This window comes from Lissotriton helveticus, chromosome 6 (genome assembly GCF_964261635.1).
Source record: "Lissotriton helveticus chromosome 6, aLisHel1.1, whole genome shotgun sequence".
Classification (NCBI taxonomy): Eukaryota; Metazoa; Chordata; class Amphibia; order Caudata; family Salamandridae; genus Lissotriton; species Lissotriton helveticus.
Genome location: NC_136067.1, coordinates 877,264,582 through 877,286,517, shown reverse-complemented (window position 1 = coordinate 877,286,517; position 21,936 = coordinate 877,264,582). Strand labels below are relative to the sequence as shown.

The window sequence follows — 21,936 nt, the reverse complement described above, 5'->3', positions numbered from 1 at the left end:
TTCATTTATTAGTTTTCATTCTATACAGGATTAATTTTACTTGGGTTCACGGTATTTCCTTACACATCAGAGCTCCTTCTATATTCACTTTTCATATTTAATCAAAAACGCGTGGTTCTTTTTTCCTCATCCTCTGTATGATTTGCGGCTTATCTGATCGTCCTCTTTTTGATGATTTGATCACTGGTTCATTTCTGATCTTTTTTCCGTTTCTAGTTTTCTACTTAAGATAAACAATACATTTGATCAATGCATAGAGTTACATTAGATTTACTGTGGGATTTTATCATCCATTGTTATACTGGAATTGGTTAGACAAACTAAATGACTTGCAGGATTTTATTTTTTTGTAATAGTCTTTTTAACATTTGTATGTATATAGATTATTGAATATATGATGTTTACTTTTTCCAGCCTTGAAAAAGTCTAAGCATAGACGAAACACGTGTTGGCAAAATCTTGTGCTGGAAATCTTTGGTAAAAATAAAAAGTGAATGAAAACAAACAGATGACGTCTTTGGACTACTTGCATGTTCTGTATACCTGTTGTCTCATTAGATTGTCCTAGTGAACTCCTGTTAAGGATTACATTTGAATCCAGACCTTGTCCATTACCTATCCAATACTGTATTTTGATCATCATACGTAATAATGGGTGTACTGTAACAGCTTTTTTCTTTGGTTCAAATATACCATGGTAGCCTGGCACCATATTTTGGGCCAACTGAATTTCATTATAATCTTGGAATTAAGTAAACCCCAGTTTGCAAATGTTGCAATAACGAAATCTAAACAAAACGGCAGCTCCCACCACAGGTCATGCTAACGTTGGGAATTTAAGAGTAGTATCTTTTTCTACAATCTGATTGGATGAAAACATGTGGAGCCCTGTCAATATACACTTCTGACAATGAATAATAAAAACAAAGTCTGGAGTGCGTAACATGGTCATCATTTGGCTGGTGCGCCGTGAGCTATGCCTCTGTAACACTTCAGTTTCCACAGCATGAGAAACTGCTTCAGATATCTGGATCAGGTAAGACAACATCTCAAAATGGAGAGTTCACCAGTCCTACTAAGTGTTTGACCATGTTATGTAGCTTGCTTGCCTTTTTTCTCGGCTCCGTATACCCCGTCTCTAGAATTTGACAAGACATTCCACAGGACTGAATTTATTTGTACACCGTAGCAGCTTGATTGCACAGTACACTGAAGTATGCTGTATGCAGTGATCTATGTGCACCAAATGTTGCTGCCCTTATAGGTTATTTGCACTTACGGACAATCTATGTGTATCATTTACACCATATTACTGCCCAGAAATTGAGACATTTTGATTATCATGATTTTAGGAAGATTGTGATTTGACTGTTTACTGGCCATAAGTACCTAAAACATCTGAGAGAGTCTTTCTCCTTTTAGTAACCTCTTGGATGTCTGATTTGTGCGCATTGTTTTTCAGAACTGGTCTTCTATGTAAGAGGGCTGTTCAGAGTTTAGGTTAGCATAGTCTCTTTTTCTCTACTTACTCTCAGCTGGCGAGCATCTTGATTTATAGATTTAAATCTTAGTTGTTTTCTGTGGAAAATTCCTTAAGAGAAAGCTATAGATTTATCTGATGGATCTGTTTTCTGAAGTAACAGCCCATTCTAACAAATACAATAATGCTGTTGCCCGTTATGTGATTGATCATTTAGAAAAGTTGAGCTTCTAAAATCCCAAAGGAATAAATTAAGGTTTTCCTTGTGCTTGTTTTTGTTAGAAATGCTGCTGTGCATATTTGGCCATATAACCAGCAGGGAAAAAGAGACAGCCTTTTTTCAGGTAATTGATAATTGTATTATAACATCCATGTTTTAGAAATAACAGAGTTCTAAGCTAAAGACTTAGGGCCATATGTATGAAGGTACCCATTTGCAAATCTCAAATAGCGATTTTTAAGAAATCGCTATTTGAGATTCGCAAATTGGTATGTATGGAGAAAATCGCATTTTTTTGCGATTTCTTAAAATTCCTTAATTGCGATTAGCAAATTGTGAATCGCAATTAAGGAATACTTTCCCATTCATTTCGCAAATTTTGCGATTCCTTATTTTGCACGCAGATTTGCTTAATACATACCATTTGGCCAAATTGCATTCGGAAACGCCGAAATTCTGCGAATTTTGGCGTTCGCAAAAGCAATTTGGCTTGATACATATGGCCCTAATATTCTTCTTTGCAGGGATATTGCAGCAGAATTGTTCAGATCATTCTAGAGCCACAGTGCTCTTTAGCTGTTCGATTCTGTGGCAAAATCGCATTCCCCACCGTCCCCAACCATTCACAGGACAGTCAGTAATATATATATATATATATATATATATATATATATATATATATACATATATATATATATATATATATATATATATATATATATATAGTGATGCTGCTACACGAGAGAGAGGAACACTGCCAAATTGACCTTGTATCCATGAGAGCAACTAACATAAAAGCTAGTGACCATTGTTGATTTATTAAAAGACCACAGAGCTCACCTGTTTTCCCTGATAAACCAGCTTATCAAAGAGAAAACCAAGAGTCTTAACCCTGTAGAAACACATCCCATTTTCCATGAAGGAAAACGGACTGCATTAAAAAAACAAAAACAATTGCTTTATTTAAAAGCAATCAAAGTCATTGTGGTCTACTGACCTTAGCAGGCCACCAGCTCTGTGATTTTTGAGATTCCCAAGGGGTTGCAAACGGAGACCTACCTCATTAATATTCATTAGGTAGGTCTTTTTGCGACATAACGAGAATCGCAAAAAGTATAAAACACACTTTTGTAATTTAGTGTTTGCGATTACCACATAGCAATTCGTAAAAAAAAAACGCTATGTGGCCCTGTGTGACCTAATTGAGACTTCTGTGTCCTGACAAAGAAGAGGTAGCATGGAAAAAGATATTAAATAGAACAAAAATCATTCATCTGCACCAAAGCCTTAACAGTTTAGTTGTACTAAATGTAGTGGTACAAAAATGAGACGTAGGACATAGCCATCTGTAAGGGTCACTCTCTTTAGCCCTTAAGTTAGCTATAGAACAAAGTAAACACAGAGAAAATCGTTCTCTGACCTGCTAGAAGGGCCTCAAACAAAAAATTAAAGTCTCAAATGACGTAAGCTTTGCACAAATATATAGCCAGAATGCCTAGGAGCTCGATGAGTGTGTATGCCAAAGCTCGAGGGGCAGAGGAGGGAACTGTCTACCAGCACAACGAATATGCAGTAAGTTTGCTAGGCCATCTAACAGGTCTGTGTGCGTAATACCAAACGACACAAATCAGAGTTTTAGGAAATAAAATAAGGGGAGAGGTGAAGGATCAGCCCTTGTGTCAGGGATGGACTGTTTCACGTCTATCGTACATGCAGGATTCTGGCCTGGCCATGGACAAGAGATACCTCGTAATGCCTACTCACCACAGAGTAACGCAATGCAGCGTTGCATTACTGCAGATTTTGAAGCCACTCATAGCAATGCAAAATGACTTTGAGTGGCTTAAAAAATCTGACTTAGAGGTTTGTGTCACGCATGTACCATGTTGCATGGTGCAAACGTGACACCACCCTCTCAGAAATGAGCCCCTTGTTGAAAACACAACATTTGGCTTCGGAAAGTTCCACATGCCTAGATGCTTGACACCATGGAGTTTAGTCACCATACAGGTAGGTTGTGATGAAGCGTGCTTAGCCTCTCTGGCTCCAAGGTCTTCACCTCTGCTGGATGGTACCAACAGAAGACATGTGCTAGCAAGTTCAAACTTGCATCTATGCAGGGTTAAGTGGAATAGATGGATGATCTTAGTACCCTGCTGCTAGTTCATGAAGAAACCTACAGAGCTGATGTTAATGTATGGCATAGCAACCTTTGTCCAGGAGAACTGGCAGAAACAGTATTACCCCAAGGGAGATCACACAAGTCTTCAGGATGTTGACATGGAGCAGACTGTCTTCCATTTAACTGCAACTTTTCTTCTGAAGTTCTCTAGGCCAGAAGTGGCTGGCAGACTGGAGCAATAGTACTTTGTCTCTCATGACCTCAGAGAGCCGTAAGCTGCATTGTTAATTCTCTCATCACAGCCTATGTATTCACCAGTTTACAGTAGGTCTTTTGATAGACCAGGCCTGTGTGGCATTTTGGCTCCTGCAGTGAAGTATGGTATTCTACAAGATATTCACTCATTGCAAGAAAGGTAATGGCTTCCCATCCGGATGAAGTGGCAAACAGCTAGAAGTGGCAAAGAACTAGAGGTTTTGTGATTTCTCTGAGAATTTTACCTTAGATCATTGAAAAAACAGTGAATATAGAGTTCAGTGGATCATGTGCAATCTGGGTAAATGAATGTGTTTGTGGAGTGGTCCCGAAGAGTTAGTTGTCCAAGTAAGGACTGCCATATGAAGCATTACAGCAATTATGGGCTGCCCCTGCTAGCTAGATCCTGGTGAGCATCTGGAATGCTACTCTTAGGTCTAAGAGAAGGACCTTGTAATGTAACAGGGTTGAACCATCTACTGAGCTGTCCTCTCCTCTTATCACCTGGTGTTAAGGTAAACAGAATCTGAGGTAATTGCTATAGGGAAATGCTTCTTCAAAAGGGAAATTACAGCAAGCCACTGGAGTAATTTCATGCACATTCTTCACAAGATGTACAAACAGGTGAGATGCCTAATTGTTTTCCCAGCAGCTGTCTGGTCTTGGAACCTCATAAATCATCTCTGATTCTCTGAAGAATGGCTGAATTATGATTTCAAACTATTTCTGCCCAACCTCTGGTCCACTCAAAAAGGGGGGGGGGGTGAAAGGTTTTTTTTAGTGGCAAATCATAAACTCAATCAAAGCTTACATTTCATGCACTGTGAGCTTGCTCTGATGAAACTGTACAGCTTCCAAGCCTGATCTGATTGGTCAGTGAAACTAATTCTGAATGCATTACGGGCTTTAGCAGCATCGGATGCCAAGTGACATGCATTAGTGCAAATGAACGGATGTGGCATGAACGTTCAGGTTAACCAGATGCAGCAATTCACAGGACATATGCATTGCCGTTATCAGTGTGGCCCAGGAGGAGAAAGCTTTGAAGCAATGCTTTTAAACAGTGTGCAGGAGCATTAGCATTGCATTCATGCCCTAGCGCAGACGCCTCACTTACATTGCTGATAGATTTATGTAACGCTTCACCCAGACAGTGCCGCTACAAAGGAAAGATCACAGGGATAAAGGGACATATTCAGAAATCAACTGCATAAAAGGAAAGAAGATAAAGAAGGAAGGATAAACATTGGAGAGTAATTACAAGCTGCCCACATAAACAGAGGGAGACAACAGTTTGAACAAAAAGACTTAGATACACACATATCTGCTGCTAATCTGAAAAGGGTCGAATTTGCAAATTCAAGACATCCTTATCACTGACTCAATTGTTCCACCTTCATCTCATATATGTTGTGCTGTCAAGCGAGTGCTCTGGCTTGACGATTCGACTTCTCAGGTGCAGGTGGGTAATCCAGGTAACAAATACTGCTGCTGTCCCTGGAAATGAAGACATTGGACACTACTGCAAGCTCACAGAAATGCAAAAGGCCTCCCTTTTAGGCTTTGTCTGTCAGAGGTATCAGGATTTAAGTCAAGGTTTACTCTTGGTTGTATCACTCCTAAGGAACAGATTGTCCACGCAGTGTTATATCTTTTTATAAAAAGGCTCTTGGGCTGAACCGCAGATCCACCCTCCCCCTGCCCCCACTCATTGCCTTGAGACTCTCACGGGTGAGTAGTAGTGCTTTATAAGAAACCTGATTGATTGATTGACTGAGACCATTATTAGTAAGCAAACATTCTTCTAAACTTTATGAAGTTCTATTGTACATAGCTCACGTTGCCTATCTTAGCAACCTCCTTTCTGTTGCCTTTCTGGAGCACCTGGGGAAATCAGGGTTGCAATTATACAAGAATTTAGCATTGCATTAGTCAAGCACAAAGTATTCTTTTGTCTACCGGCTCTGTATCTTACTGGAAGTCTCCTTGAAGTGTTTGGGAACTCACAGAGGAGTTCAGGAAGTCTGCAATGTCAGATGTGCTGATCTTGGTATAGGAGGGGTGCAGTAAGTGGAACTGTCCCATACAAATAAGGGCAGACCAGTTGATGTTTGATCGGGCTTCCTCACTGCGTGCACTTGGGGGCTCATGCTGTGCACAATTGTGGCAGATTCAAATTGGACGATGCAGCTGGCAGAAAGCCTCACTGATCTTGATGATGGTTGCAGGCATGAAGGAGAAGATGGAGTCTTCTTTACAGCTTACGGTTGTTGAATCAATAATGTGGGCTGTCAGATACAGCTACGGTCAGCTTTCAGGGGGCTCACAGGAGTGATGGATACACATGCAAGATCAGGGCATAGAGTCAAAATATCGAGTTTTTAATATCGACTAGACATAATATCGAGTAAAAAAAATAGAATGGACATAATATCGACTAGACATAATATAGACAACAAAAATATCGACCAGAAAATTTTAATATCGAATAGAATGGACAAAATATCGAATCAAAAATATAGAATGGACATAATATCTACTAGACATAATATAGACAACAAAAATATCGAATTTAAGGTAAGTTAATATTATTTTTTATTTTTTGTGTAATATAATTCTGTAGCGGGTTGTGGGTTTATAGGGGAATAGGGTGGGAAGTAATTTAATTATAATTAATTAAATATGTTAATTTATTTATTGTTATTTATCTAGAATTAATTGTTAATTAATTATTAATTGTAATTAATAAAAATTTAATTGGTAATTAATTATAATTGATTAATTGATAAATATGTTAATTTTAGTAATCTATTTTCTGTAGCGGGTTGTGGGTTTATAGGGGAATAGGGTGGGAAGTAATTTAATTATAATTAATTAAATATGTTAATTTATTTAATATTATTTATTTAGAATTAATTATTAATTATTAATTGGTAATTATTTAAAATATAATTGGTAATTAATTTTAATTGATTAATTGATAAATATGTTAATTTTAGTAATTTATTATCTGTAGCGGGTTGTGGGTTTATGGGGGAATAGGGTGGGAAGTAATTTAATTATAATTAATTAAATATGTTAATTTATTTATTGTTATTTATATTGAATTAATTGTTAAATAATTAATAATTGGTAATTAATTAAAATATAATCGGTCAATAATTTTAATTGATTAATTGATAAATATGTTAATTTTAGTAATTTATTTTCTGTAGCGGGTTGTGGGTTTATAGGGGAATAGGGTGTGAAGTAATTTAATTGTAAGTAATTATATTTATTAAATATTTTTTTGTGTCTAATTTTTATTTATTTTTATATTGTAAATTCATTTATTGGTAATTGGTAAACAATTAGTATTAGTAGGTAATTTTTATCATTAGTTAATTTTTATTTGTAATTTTAATTGATTAATTAATATATTTTATAACATTTTAAAATAATTTAATTATTTTGTAATTGAAATTAATATTTATGTTATTTATATTTATATATGAAGTATTTACTTTCCATTCTATTGCACTCACTGGAGTGGGAATAGTAATTTTTATCCCTACGCTATCCAACGCTTTCCCTACTGTTGCACTCACTGGAGTGGGAATAGTAATTTTTACTCCTACGCTATCCAACGTTTTCCCTACTGTTGCACTCTCTGGAGTTGGAATAGTAATGTTTACCCCTACGCTATCCAACGCTTTCCCTACTGTTGCACTCTCTGAAGTAGGAATAGTAATTTTTACCCCTACGCTATCCAACGCTTTCCCTACTGTTGCACTCACTGCAGTGGGAATAGTAATTTTTACTCCTACGCTATCCAACGCTTTCCCTACTGTTGCACTCTCTGGAGTTGGAATAGTAATTTTTACCCCTACGCTATCCAACGCTTTCCCTACTGTTGCACTCACTGGAGTGGGAATAGTAATTTTTACCCCTACGCTGTCCGACGTTTTCCCTACTGTTGCACTCTCTGGAGTTGGAATAGTAATTTTTACCCCTACGCTATTTAACGCTTTCCCTACTGTTACACTCTCTGGAGAAGGAATAGTAATTTTTACCCCTACGCTATCCAACGCTTTCCCTACTGTTGCACTCACTGGAGTGGGAATAGTAATTTTTACTCCTACGCTATCCAACGTTTTCCCTACTGTTGCACTCACTGGAGTGGGAATAGTGATTTTTATCCCTACGCTATCCAACGCTTTCCCTAGTGTTGCACTCACTGGAGTGGGAATAGTAATTTTTACTCCTACGCTATCCAACACTTTCCCTACTGTTGCACTCACAGGATTGGGAATAGTAATTTTTACCCCTACGCTATCCAACGCTTTCTCTACTGTTGCACTCACTGGAGTGGGAATAGTAATTTTTACTCCTACGCTATCCAACACTTTCCCTACTGTTGCACTCTCTGGAGTGGGAATAGTTATTTTTACCCCTATGCTATCCAATGCTTTCCCTACTGTTGCACTCTCTGGAGTGGGAATAGTAATTTTTACCCCTACGCTATCCAATGCTTTCCCTACTGTTGCTCTCTCTGGAGTGGTAATAGTAATTTTTACCCTCTCACTATCCAACGTTTGCCCTACTGTTGCGCTCACTGGAGTGGGAATAGTAATTTTTAACCTTACACTATCCAACGCTTTCCCTACTGTTGCGCTCTCTGTAGTGTGAGTAGTAAATTTAACCCTCTCGCTATCCTACGGAAAAAATATTGTATTTGTTTGGTTAATAATATGTATTTTTTAAGTTAAATTAATTATTTATTAATTTGAAGTTTATTTAAGTATTTTAAGTATGTTTAAATTAATTATATTTATTAATATATTACTTTAAAATTAGTTTTAAGATATTTAAAAAATTCGATATTTTGACTGTCTATATTTTTTCCTATCGATATTTTGGAGTCGATATTTTTGTACTTACCTGTTTGTAGATAGGAAGTCGATATTCTGGCATTCTATATTTTTACCTCGATATTTTGGCAAGTCGATATTTTGACTGTCGCTATTCTGTCAGTGATCCCAAGATCACATATAAGACTTGCACCTGCAGGTTGTAGAGGCTCACAATGGTGATGGGCCTCCTCAGAAATGCCTCTCACTGGATCACAAAATGTCCTCAGGTCTGTGAAGGGACTCACAAGGATGGGGGCCACATAATAGGGTGCCTATGCAGTATCCCATGGTGTCCTCACATATGTAGAATGCAGGGACTCAGACCAGTGATGGGAAAACACATGGAGTGCCTCATACAAAGTCACATGCTGGTCTTGAACCTTCGGTACTGGGTGTTCCGGTGTTCAGCTTTGAGTTGGGTTGATGAATAATGTAATCTCCAGTCCTGCTCTCACCATCGCTAAATAATTCACAGCAGCATATGGGATCCCTGTGGCAGAGCAAGGAATGTTGTCAGTATGCAAGTCTGTCTATATGCTTCTCAGCAGAGGTAGCAGTTGAATATCTTTAGTTTTTATCAACTGAAGTAAGACAGCCATGGATTCTGTCTCTCGTCTGAATCTTTCTACGCAAAGCTGTGCAAAGGCTCTTAAAGTCAAAAGGTGAAGAATTGATACTTTAACAAGTTCTTAAGTCACTTAGTGCTTTTAAGTGTTCCTCAAATTTAAAAATGAGCCCCAAATATTGGTGTGAAAGCTACACTTGCATGGTGAATTTATTTTTCAAGTACCCACATCTGCATGACAGCCAGTAGGTGAGTCCATCTATCAGCTTGCCTCTTGTTTATACCTGGTAGATGGTTCCTGCATCCAGCATAGAACACATGATGCAAGTTGGGAGATACCCTACTCCTTATTCTATGCTGAATGTGTCATTTGGTCTGGCCATCATGCCAAAGTGTTTGTGCAAGTGAAGTTCTCTCTCAGGTCACACTTTGACCTGCAGGAACAGGTGCATTGTTTCAGTCAGAGTACACAAGTTCCATCCTGAGAATGAATACTGAGGGATCAGAGAAAGCAGCAGTGGGGGCATGCTGCAAAGGGAGATAGCACAGTTTGATCTCCACTGAGCAGCTGGAGCATCCTATTGCTTCCGTGGCTTCATACACACAATGGAAGCCCCAACATGTATAACCCACACACTCCAAAACACATGAACCCAGGCATCTGCATGAGCACACAACTTAAACTCAGTAGGAATCGAGGATCCAGTTATTACTTTTTACACTGATTTATCTAGGAAAGCCATAAGACAATACCCCTGTGATGTTCAAGAAAAAAGGACCTGCACCACACAAATAGAATCAGCTGTCACCAACCTCTACACGTCCTATAGTCTGTTAAATTTAACATGGGTCATGTCTGTTTTTTGTGTTTTTCCATGGAACCTAACTTGTATCAAATCAAATAAACTAACATGATCTATGGCAATGAATGCAGCCAAACAAATGTAATGCAGTGTGAATGAGTGTTAACTGCATGAGAATACCAAGATTTAATACAAATCAGTTTCAAGCACACAAATACTCTTTCCCCCACCCCTTAGTTCACAAAGAAAATAATTTGTAGAATAAAAATAATAATGAAATTAATATGGCATTTGTTTCTGTTGTAAAAACCAGCAGCACAATTGATAGATACATTTGCAGAGCTCCATAGCAGTGAATTCTCTACAATGACTTCAAGGATATGTTTCCTTTCTAGTAACAACACGAGTGCCTCTGTAACTGCAGTTTTTATCACACTGATAAATAACACCATCCCAGGGATCGTTATTTACTGCATGTGACAAATACTGACATTTAAGATTTGAAATGGGACAAATTATGGGGATTTTGGTACTACATGCACCAAAATTCAGACTTTTTCACCTGGTAAATTTCAGCAAGTTTGAACTTCCCTAAGAAGTCTGAAAAATCTGACCAACCGGTAATTGGGACACCAGTCCAAACAAGGGTTTGCACTGGTCCACAATTTTTCAGGGACACTCGTAATCAAGCAGCGGCGGCTCCACGGCTATGGCAGAGGAGCGTTACCCCCGCCAGCAGCTGCAAAAATGTAATAATAAAATGATAATAAACCAGGTTTAATAATATTTTATTTTTCTCTACCGGGCGAGTTTTGGGGCGGGCCGTCGTGGGGGACTCACAGAGGGGGAGTGGTGGGCACTGTTGCCAGTGCGCATTTGGATTTGGCTGGCTATCTCCCGACGGCCAAACCGACATGCGCACTGAAGCGCTCTCCAACCCGTGCTGCGTTGCCGGGTTGGAGACAGGAGGCACAGGCTCCCAGTCTCTCTGGGAGCGCAAATCGAGGGTGCATAGTCTAATCCTGATGCTACTCTCATGCAGCATGAGGGCAGTGTCAGGATTGTCCGCAGGGGATTCTGGAAGCCTGTGCTGGAGAGAAGCAGAAGAGCGGTGATTAACCAGGTAAGTTATTTTTTTCTTTGTTTTTTGTTGTTTTAAAGTCGTCATTCATCCCCAATCCCCCGCCACCCCACCACTCAGCCCGGACAACAGCCGCTTCTGTAATCAAGGACATTGATTTGCATATCAGATAGGGCTTATCCATGCATGGTGCTATAGAAGATTTCTATCATAGAATAAAACATTCCAAATTGGCATCTCATGATATTAAACACGTAACTCAATAAAAGGCAATACTCCGACTTGAGTGTGAATTTGGCCTTTTGCATTTTTCTTCATGATGTCAGTACTGGTATATGTATATGATAATACTCATGAGTGCACAGTGGCCAAAAATAAGAAATGACAGAGATGAGAGAATTATAAGTAGACGTGAAATTAATTTGTTGAACTTCATCCAGAGTGTCAGTAACCTTTGAGGTAGTGTGGCCAAAATGGTGCCGGAATCAGTCGCCTTTTTCTTAACGTTCCGCTCCACACTGTGACCATCTACATTCATCCTACTACGGAGAGTAGTTAAGAGTCCCCCAAACCGAAGGAGAGTCTCTTCCTCATTACTGTGGATGGACAGGGGTGTCCCGAATGACCCCTGATGGAGCTGACCAGGTTGCAGGCAAGTTACCCGACAGGCCCTGCCTCATGGCTCCGACTGCACCCTGGCTCCGGCAAAAAGCAGTCACCTCACTGGACTTTGCTGCAGGGGCTCAGGATGCGGGCCCCTTTGCAACACAGAGTGGCCGGGAGCAGCAGGGTACGGAGGCGGTGGCCGGCTGCCCACGACTGGCCCCATGCAGCCACAACACAAGAGATTGCGAGGTTGCCCTGGGAACTAAGGCAGCCGCGCTTGAGAATGTTGCTCGCCTTGCCAAGTAAGGCATCCTGTAGACAGGCCCTGTCCAGCCATGAAGACAAGGCTGTGTGGCTGCACTGGAGTCGGACGCAGCTGCGCTCCAATACACTAATTGCCTTGCTGAGGGAGGCCTTGGGAGGCCTACTCTAAACTGTGAGCCTGACCAACGCTGGCGTCTATGATGGGAGACAGCGTTTACAACCCTGGCAATACCACTTAGGTTAATAACAACGCGGTCGTTACAACGACAGCGTTGTTACCACGCATGCCTTTACATAGCAAAACGTTTCAACGACTTGCGCTAGGTGGCGTGCAACACAAGGGAATGTGTTGGATTTTAAATCCAACACCTTCCCTGCTGTTGCGCTAACTGGTGTAGGAATAGTAATTTATACTATTCCTAAGTCCAGCGAGCCACCTAGCGCAAGTCGTTGAAACAACTTGCGATGTAATGCCACGCGTGGTAAATACGCGATAGTTGTTACAACTGCGTAGTTACCTACCGCGTGGTAAAAGCATGCGTTGTAACGTCATACATTCGTCCACGATACCATTGGGCCCAATTGAACTGCCCAGCAGACATCGCTTGATCGGCACGGCCCTCCCCATGCACAGGTGTAAATGATACAGCAGGAGGACGCGGGCCCTCCTGGCGAGTCAGACAGCTCGTTCCTCCCTTGGGCCCAGAGTGGCTGCGTGGCATGGCGATCTGGTAGAGATTGGAGGGCTGCGAATAGCACTGTGGGGCCCTGACTGCTACAGCACCTGTAGCGTCTGCTGCGGCTGCTCTATGGAGGACCCCCAACGAGTAGGTTCGCGGTGGACCTCCCTTTGGCACTTATAGCAGGACGGAAGGCACAAGCTGTGGGCTGGAGGTACTCCTTTATTGATACTTGTGTGCTGATAAAGGGACTGTGAGACCAGACTCAAGGGTCACCACTTTCTTCTCCCCCCCCCCCCCTGAGCCCACTGACCACCTCACCTGGCGATAGAAGCGTGACAGGTATCCAGAGACATCCCTGTGGGGCATTCCTGGTTTCTTCCTTGTTGGCGATGGCAGAAAGGCACTTCGCGCACGGCCCCTGAAAACAATTCTAACTTTCCTGACCGCTTTCTTGGCAATGTAGTGGCATGGTCTGCTGCTCTGTGGTTCAAGGGTTCCCCTATGCCCACAACACTAAAGTGCTGACCTCTGAAGGATGCCCTCCCCCCTCTTGCTTCATCCAGAAACACACGCAGCGAGGTCAGTGGTGTGAGCCATGGATGCCACTGAACTCTTGCTCTGTACCCGGTAACTCACTTGCCGTGCTGCTCCCTTCCTAATGGCTCTCTGGAAGCCCTCTGCCTCCCCAGAGCACTGTTGATAATCAAGACATAGTCGTTCTTTGTTTCAAATATCCAGACGCCGAAGACGGCAGCTGCTGGCGCATGGACCGGCGAAAGCCTCCAAGCTTGCGCTCCAGAAATCTATCATGGCTAATATGGCAGTCTCCCCCACACCGGTGCACTCGATCCGCCAGCTGAAATGCAAGCTAAAAAAACATGCAGGAATGTTTGACAAGGTGCTACAAGCTAGCCAAGACTCTAAGAGAACTATGGAGGCCCAACTCGGGGAGATCCAAGTAGAGACAGAGTTGTTGCAGGCTGATATGGAGAGCGTGGATGAAGCTGAATTCTCCTTGACTTCAATGCGACCCTCCCTGATAAACATGGAAGACCAACTGAAATCCTTAATAACGAATTGCACGATCTCAAGGTGTGAGCGGAGGACACTGAGTGGCCCTCTCGGCACAAAAATATCTGTCTCCTGGACTTCATCGAGGAGTCAGAGGGCCCAAAGTAGAACTCTTCCTGGAGGTCTGATAAAACAATGACAGTTCTGACCAACCGGATTCCAAAGTTTTTCTCCATCGAAAGGGCACATAGGAGTCCAAGCACCCCCCTCCACAAGGGGCTCCTCCATGTCCACTGATAGCACCCCTGCTCAGCTATAGAGACAGAGATCTCCTATTGCAACTATCCAGAGCAAAATTATCCTAAACTTATAATAGAAACATCACAGCGAGACCAGACTACACAGTGGAGATCCAGAGATGTTGCAACACCTTTCGAGCGGTCAAGGTACAGTTACGTACTCTGGGATTGACATATGCATTACTTTTTCCGGGAATGCTTAGGGTTGTGAATGATGTCACGAGGCATTTCTTCCCCTACCTGGAGGAGGCCTGGGCATGGTCACACTCCAAGGGGATACAGGACCTGTCCGGAACAACTTGAGCTGATTCGCTGGGCTGGTCCGAATGGAGGCCCAGGTGCTGCCACTGCCCACGCTGGCCACGATCTCGCCCCTCTGAGAAACAGACTGCTAAGGACGGGCACAGGCGGTGGCGGAGATCTCCTACCATGGCGTCAACAGATTTCAGGTCCTGGCCCCTGATACGGATCAGGAATCAGTGCTGGGAGCCCCCAGCTCAGTGACCTCAGATGAGTCCACGATTGTGCTGATAAGATCACCCCAGTTCTGTAACTTTCCATTGCTGGTGAGTGTGATAGACTGAGCTCATACACGATGGGGGTGGGCGGGGAGGGAGGAGTCTTGTTATCCCTTGATATCCATTTTTACTATGATGGGACAGCTTTGCTGTATGAACTACGCATTAGGGTCCGTTTGTTATAGGTTCTCCCGACATATCGCTGATATCGCTTTTAAAAATTTCCTGTTTAGCTATTTGTTTTTGTTTTTTGTTGGTATTCCCTGATTTTAAAACTTCCTCTCACTTGCAACATAATAGTTCCTACACCGCTACTCGAGCGGGTCCGGTCCCTGGGGTGGGAGTCCATTTCCGGCGCCATCTTGGAGTGGTGTGGGGTCGCTTTCAGGCGCCAGTACTTACGTGCGCTCTACTGCGCAGGAGCCAGATAGGGTCTTCTACTTAAGGCGAGTCCCTTTGAGGCTCGGCCTTGATAAGGTAGCGTTTTTGCTGCAGTGGCGCCTCGCACTTTTAGCGCTGATATCGCTTTTAAAAATTTCCTGTTTAGCTATTTGTTTTTGTTTTTTGTTGGTATTCCCTGATTTTAAAACTTCCTCTCACTTGCAACATAATAGTTCCTACACCGCTACTCGAGCGGGTCCGGTTCCTGGGGTGGGAGTCCATTTCCGGCGCCATCTTGGAGTGGTGTGGGGTCGCTTTCAGGCGCCAGTACTTACGTGCGCTCTACTGCGCAGGAGCCAGCTAGGGTCTTCTACTTAAGGCGAGTCCCTTTGAGGCTCGGCCTTGATAAGGTAGCGTTTTTGCTGCAGTGGCGCCTCGCGCTTTTAGCGCTGATATCGCTTTTGAAAATTTCCTGTTTAGCTATTTGTTTTTGTTTTTTGTTGGTATTCCCTGATTTTAAAACTTCCTCTCACTTGCAACATAATAGTTCCTACACCGCTACTCGAGCGGGTCCGGTTCCTGGGGTGGGAGTCTATTTCCGGCGCCATCTTGGAGTGGTGTGGGGTCGCTTTCAGGCGCCAGTACTTACGTGCGCTCTACTGGGCAGGAGCCAGCTAGGGTCTTCTACTTAAAGCTCCTCCCCCAGCGCAGCGGGATCGCGCAGCGGGGGCGCCTTCGCTTAGCCTGAGTCGTGCCAGAGTCCTGCCCGTCTGCGCCCGTCAGCGTCTCGTTGGCGGACGGGGCAGGACGGTTCGGCCTTTTGTTCTTTTGGTTGCTTGTTTGTGCTGTTTCATAAATATGTTTATTTATACGTCGGCACATCTACTTGCCTTACGACTCCCCCGAGGCCACTGCTCCCATATTTTTCCCGGCGGCCGGACTTTAAGGAAAGGCTGTCCGTTTTGCGGTTGGCGTCTCCCGGTTTTAAACAGAACCGTGCAGGACAATACAGCCGCTCATTTCCAGTGTCTTCTTCTCAATACCAGGTCTTTGAACTGTCATTCTCTTAATATCTGGAGTCTGTTGCAGAATTCCAATATATTGTGTCTATTTTTGACAGAGACGTGGTTAGGTGATTGTTCTGCACCTGACCTGGCCAATGCCATCCCTCCGGACTATAACATCTTCAGGAGGGATAGAGCATCGGGCAGAGGAGGAGGAGTAGCTCTTATTGTGAAAAAGAATACTTCCTGCTCAACCTGTCCGGTAGAGAATATTCAGGGATGTGAAGCCCTTGGCTTCACTCTACATCTTTCCCCTCTCCAGGCCTGTACCGGGATTCTTTTGTATAGAACACCGGGATCTAGGGACCTTTTTATGATGAACTACAAGTAGCTCTTTCAGTCCCTTGTCTCAGATCTGATCATTGTATTCTTCTTGGAGATTTCAATGTCCATATGGACAACAAACTTGACCCTGACGCTATGAAATTGATTGATATCACGGCATCGTTAGGGTTGTCTCCGTTTTTGCAAGGACCAACTCATAATAAAGGTCATACCTTAGATCAGGTATTCTCAACAAGATCTATCTCTGTATCCTCCATACAGCCAGTACTCTGGTCTGATCATTTTTTAATCTCCTTTTCTTTGCCTGTCACTGCCCTCACTCGGGAGAGAGAAGTAATAGAGGCCATGCGGATTTCACGCCCTTTCCATCTGCTCTCGGTGGATATGTTATCGGAGGCTCTCATTACCTTTCCCTGTCCTTTTTTGGGAAATTTGGAAGAGAATCTTGCTCTCTTCCATAAATGGCTTATAGCCAGATTTGAGACCCTAATCCCCGAAAAGAAGCTCAGATTAGGTGAGCGAAGAGCGTCGGCCCTGTGGTTTACTCCCCAGCTGAGGATACAAAGGCAGGATTGTAAAAGGGCTGAGAGAGTTTGGAGGCGGGCCTATGACCCGATTGAAAAACTGAAATTTCAAGCAGTAATTAAAGCCTATCATCAGTCAATTTGGGATGGAAAAAAAGCCTATTTTGAACGCCGTATTGATGAGGCTGAAAATGTCGGCAAAGAAATTTTTAAAGTAGTTCAGGATTTTACTTCTCCTGCCGTTTGTACTCCTAGTCATACTCACACTGACTCTTGGATACAACAACTAGCTACCTTTTTTGTTAGTAAGATTACAACTATCCAAGCCTCTCTCTCTTTCTCTTGCCCACGACCGGATTTGAGTCACTTAACTTCATCATCCCTTGTGGAGGGTCAAGGCCCTTTCCTCTCTGAATTTCCTCACATGGGTCTTAATACATCTTTGGATCTTTTGTCAGGTCTGAAATCTGGCTCCCCTTTAGACCCATGCCCGGCCAAATATTTGGGGAAAGTGGCACCTGCCTTAAATGCCTTGCTAAACCCTCTTCTGAACTCTTCCCTGTCTACAGGTGTGGTGCCACAGGCATGGAAGCGCGCCATGATCCTACCACTGCTCAAGAAACCTACCTTGGACCCCCTCATCCATGCCAACTACAGGCCAATCTCCCTTCTCCCTGCTCTGGCGTAAGTGGCCGAGAGATACGTGCACAGGACAATTTCCAGTTTCATCGAAGGAAACGACCTGTTGCACGTTTCGCAATCCGCTTTCCGTGCTAATTTTAGCACGGAGACGGCTTTACTCGAGGTCACCGATGCCATCAGGGAAGTGCTAGATTCTGGGGGAAAGGCCATGTTAGTTATGCTTGACTTGTCGGCGGCATTCGACACTGTTCCTCACGATGGCCTCCTTGCAAGACTCTGGGAATGTGGCCTTCTTGGAACGGTGTGGAACTGGCTCAAATCCTTCCTGGCCGACCGCCGGCAAATGATCTGGGCGCCCCCTTTCTCCGCTGACATGGCTCCGCTAGAGGTGGGAGTCCCTCAGGGCTCCATTCTTAGCCCCATGCTTTTTAACATCTTTATGGCCCCTCTGGCGGCAGTCGCTGAGTCGTTTGGCGCCCAGATCATATCATATGCTGATGACACCCAGCTCCTATTCACATGTGATAGGGGCGGGTTGTTCAATGGCATACAGATTAGGGATTGTCTTGGTGCGGTCTTTGAGTGGTTTAGGTGTCATGGCTTAAAGTGCAACTCCGACAAGTCGGAGCTGCTCTTATTTGGCTGTGCTCCCGATCCTAATTGGAAATCTTGGTGGCCACAAGACATGTTTCCCCCTGACAACGTGTCTTTCAAGGCCAAAAATTTGGGAGTGATAGTGGACTGTGAACTGTCTTTTGGGCCTCACATCTCGTGTCTTTCAGGAAAATGCTTTGGCATTCTGCGGATGCTGAGGAAATTTCTTCCCTTAGTATCACTCAATCATAGGAAAATAATTGTCCAGGCCTTGATTGGTTCTCGACTGGACTACGCAAACGCTCTTTTTCTGGGTCTACCGAAATATCTTTTGACCCGTTTGCAAGTAGTCCAGAACTCGGCAGCCCGAGCTATCTTTGGACTCCCGAGAAGAGCAGGTGCCACTGTTTTATTGAACACCTTACACTGGCTACCTATCTCGAAGAGAATTCTTTTCAAAAGCCTGACTGTGGCCTTTAAAGCTCTACACGGCATCGGCCCCAAGTACATTGGAAAACGTCTTTCCCGGTATTTACCTAGCAGGACCCTGAGGTCATCCTGTCTGTCCATGATGACAGTTCCTGCAATTAGGCGTGCAAGAATGGGAGGTCGGTCGTTTCGCTATCTAGCACCAAAGGCTTGGAACGATCTACCATTATCCCTGAGGCAGGCTCCCAGTCTTCTTGTTTTTAGGAAAGACCTGAAAACGTGGCTTTATAGGAAATAGATCTTTTTTTCCTTTTCTTGTTTCTGCACCTTGCTGTTGTGTGGTTGTTTTTATTTGCTGATATTCTTCGCCAAAGCGCCGGGATGCTCCATGGAGTAGCCGTGCGCTATAGAAGAATTAAATTAACATAACATAACATAACATATCACTCTTGGCCTGACCCTCCAGAGACTTCGGCAAGGACTATTTGATGCTAGGACACTTGTTAGCTGCTTATTGCACTGTTGGGGAAATTGTGGTACGATGCCTGTTATTGTCTAGGCCAAGGGTGAGGGAGATGCTGTTATGTTACAATTTTTGTTTTTTCTTAGGACTGGGAGAGTGGCACCAGGGGGAGTGTGGGAGTAGAGGTTGGTACAATGGGGAGGGGGGTGGGGGGGCACACTAAAAGTCCTTGGACTCAGGCAGTAACACAATACACATGGCTACCGCATACAATGTCCCGTCATGAAATATTAGAGATATGACGACCCCAATAAGACAACACAGGGTATATGGGTACCTCACTGCTAGAGAACTAGACAAGGTGTTCTGGTGTTAGAGCAGGCAGGCATTTGGTATTGGACATACCGACACGGCTCCATTACCCGGACTGGGGGTTCCCAATGTCTGGCCAAGAGGTGTACCCTACTTCTCTATGCCCTCTCCTATAGATGCTCCTGCCATTGTTCTTGTTTGAATTTTACCTGTGATATTGTGCTTCCGTTATTGCCCCTGAAGTTCTGGTTCGCTGTTTAACATTTCTGTTGCTATCGTCAAATGTATTTTTTTTTGGTTTTCTATATTTGGCATCACCTTGGGGATTGTAATGACCTTATTCACTACATCTGTAATGCTGTTGACACAAGAATCTTACCTGTGCACAAATTGCATCTCCATTCTGCTTGTTATCTTGTCATTTTATTATGTGCACCTTTGTCTTATGCACTTATATATTTGCAGACACAGGATTTTGATCTATTGTTGAGATATAACTAAATGGCAATTAAAAATATTTAAATAAAAAAGTTTCCTTTTTGGAGAAAAGTCATAAAATTCTAATCACAAATCTTTGGAAAATTCTCCAAGTGTAAGCCAAATTCTTTAAATTCTACAATTTTGGAAGCACATCACTCTGATGACAAAGACATGGAAATCAAAAGTTGAGTGAGAAGGTAGACGGTACCCGTCAGAGTTCTACATTTTTTGTTCTAAGAGGAGAACAGATGACACAGCAGCCAATGTGATTAGTGGGAGCCCCATCGGGGCACAAAGAGTGATGTCTGGAAATCCAGGAGAGGAAAAAAGTGAAGAAACACAGGCAAAGCCAAACAGGCATATCCAAAAGGTCTGAGTTTAATGATAATTTATGTCAACAAAGGAATGCAGAAATTATGTTTCCATGCAAGAGCACATTATAACCAGACCTACTGCCTTTGCCAATGCAAGGTAGTGGTGGTGCGGTACTGGTGGTGTATTAGTGGTGATATAGTAGGTGGTTTTGGTGCCTAGTGGTGGTCATATTGCTGCAGAGGGATGTATGACATTACAACGCATGGTTTTACCACGCATGCCTTTACATCGCAGTTTTTACAACGCATGCTGTTACAACGCATAGCGTTAAGGGGTGCAGGATAGTGAATAGTTTAATTTACTATTCCAGCTCCAGTCCCCGTGGATAGTAGGGAAGGTGTTGGATAGTATATTAAATCTATTCCCTAACCTAGAGCGCCCGCCAGCGCTATGCGTTGTAATAACATGCGTTGTAATAGTTGCGTCGTAAAGGCACTACGTGGTAAAATTTGCGTTGTAAAGGATGTTACCCGCTGCAGAGGCATGTGATGTTAGTGGTAGTTTTGGTGGTAGAGGTAATGTTGGTAGTGGATAAATGATGGTGGTGTAGTATTGGTGGTGGTCTTGGTGATGGGTGTGGTCATCTGGGATTGGTGGTCATATAAACATAAAACAATTAGACCATGATAGGCTCAGACATGCACGGAATGATGAAAACAAATCACACATGTCTGCTGCAGTTACAAAAAAAACTATTAACACAATGCATGTATGAGGAAAAGAATTGAATTTGAGAAAAAAATTGATGGTTGAGTGTCCATAGGAGGAAGAAGGGTACAACCAAACAGTCAAAACATGAAGGCAGGAAAGGGATACTCTTCTGGGCTTTCGCTGACAATGCCTCAAACCGTTTGACTGATCCAGATAGGCCAATAGTTTAAGGGACTGACTGAAAGACAACTCTATACACATTGTGAGCAATGGAACTTTTGCCACTTTAAGGGCAGTTCTTAGATTCCAAATCTAGATTTCGTAATTGTAATTTCAATGGCATGAGGGCACTTTGACAGATACCTACTAGTGCCGCATTGCCAAAATCAAGCCTAGAGAGAAAGAGAGCATGGGCTTCTACTTTTCAAAGTAGAGGGGATAAAAGCAGTTTTATCTTTTTTAGGGCATGCAGATAAATATGGCTGATCTGAAGAATTGGTTGACATGGAGGATTCTGGACAGGGTTAAGTCCAGTGTAATACCAAGGGCAGAGACAGCAGGAAAGAGTGAAGGGTAAAAGTCAAGGATGCTAAGGTTGTTAATTAAGAGTGGATTGAAGAACGTCTTGAACCTTTAAAAGAAAAGGAAAACCCTGTTTTTGATGGTTTAACATGAGGCAGTTATGAGTCGTCCAGGTCTGCATGTGGAGCAGGAAAGAATGAAGAGCACAAATGTCATGGACAGAGGAGGCTTTATGGTAGACCTGGGTTTCATCAGCATATTGGTAGATGTGTACCTGTTTTTCTTGGGCACTTTTGAAAAGGGATTCAACATAAAGGATACATAGAGTGGGAGCCACTATAGATCCTTGAGGGACACCAAATAAAATGAGAGTAGGTTTGGATATATTGATCTAAATTTTCACTACTTTATAGGA

At 42.8% G+C, this 21,936-nt stretch overlaps 1 protein-coding gene across 5 annotated transcripts in view; it reads right to left on the bottom strand.

The window, feature by feature from the left end:
- Positions 1-21,936, bottom strand: part of FAM184A (family with sequence similarity 184 member A) — a 572,845-nt gene that overhangs the window by 131,553 nt on the left and 419,356 nt on the right. For 3 of the 5 annotated variants that reach the window (XM_078648471.1, XM_078648473.1, XM_078648475.1), the window contains exon 10: positions 5,195-5,236. The exons of the other annotated variants lie outside the window; for them this stretch is intronic. In XM_078648471.1, coding sequence (XP_078504597.1) covers positions 5,195-5,236 — 42 coding nt within the window. The remainder of the gene's footprint in view (positions 1-5,194; positions 5,237-21,936) is intronic. 5 annotated transcript variants of the gene reach the window in all.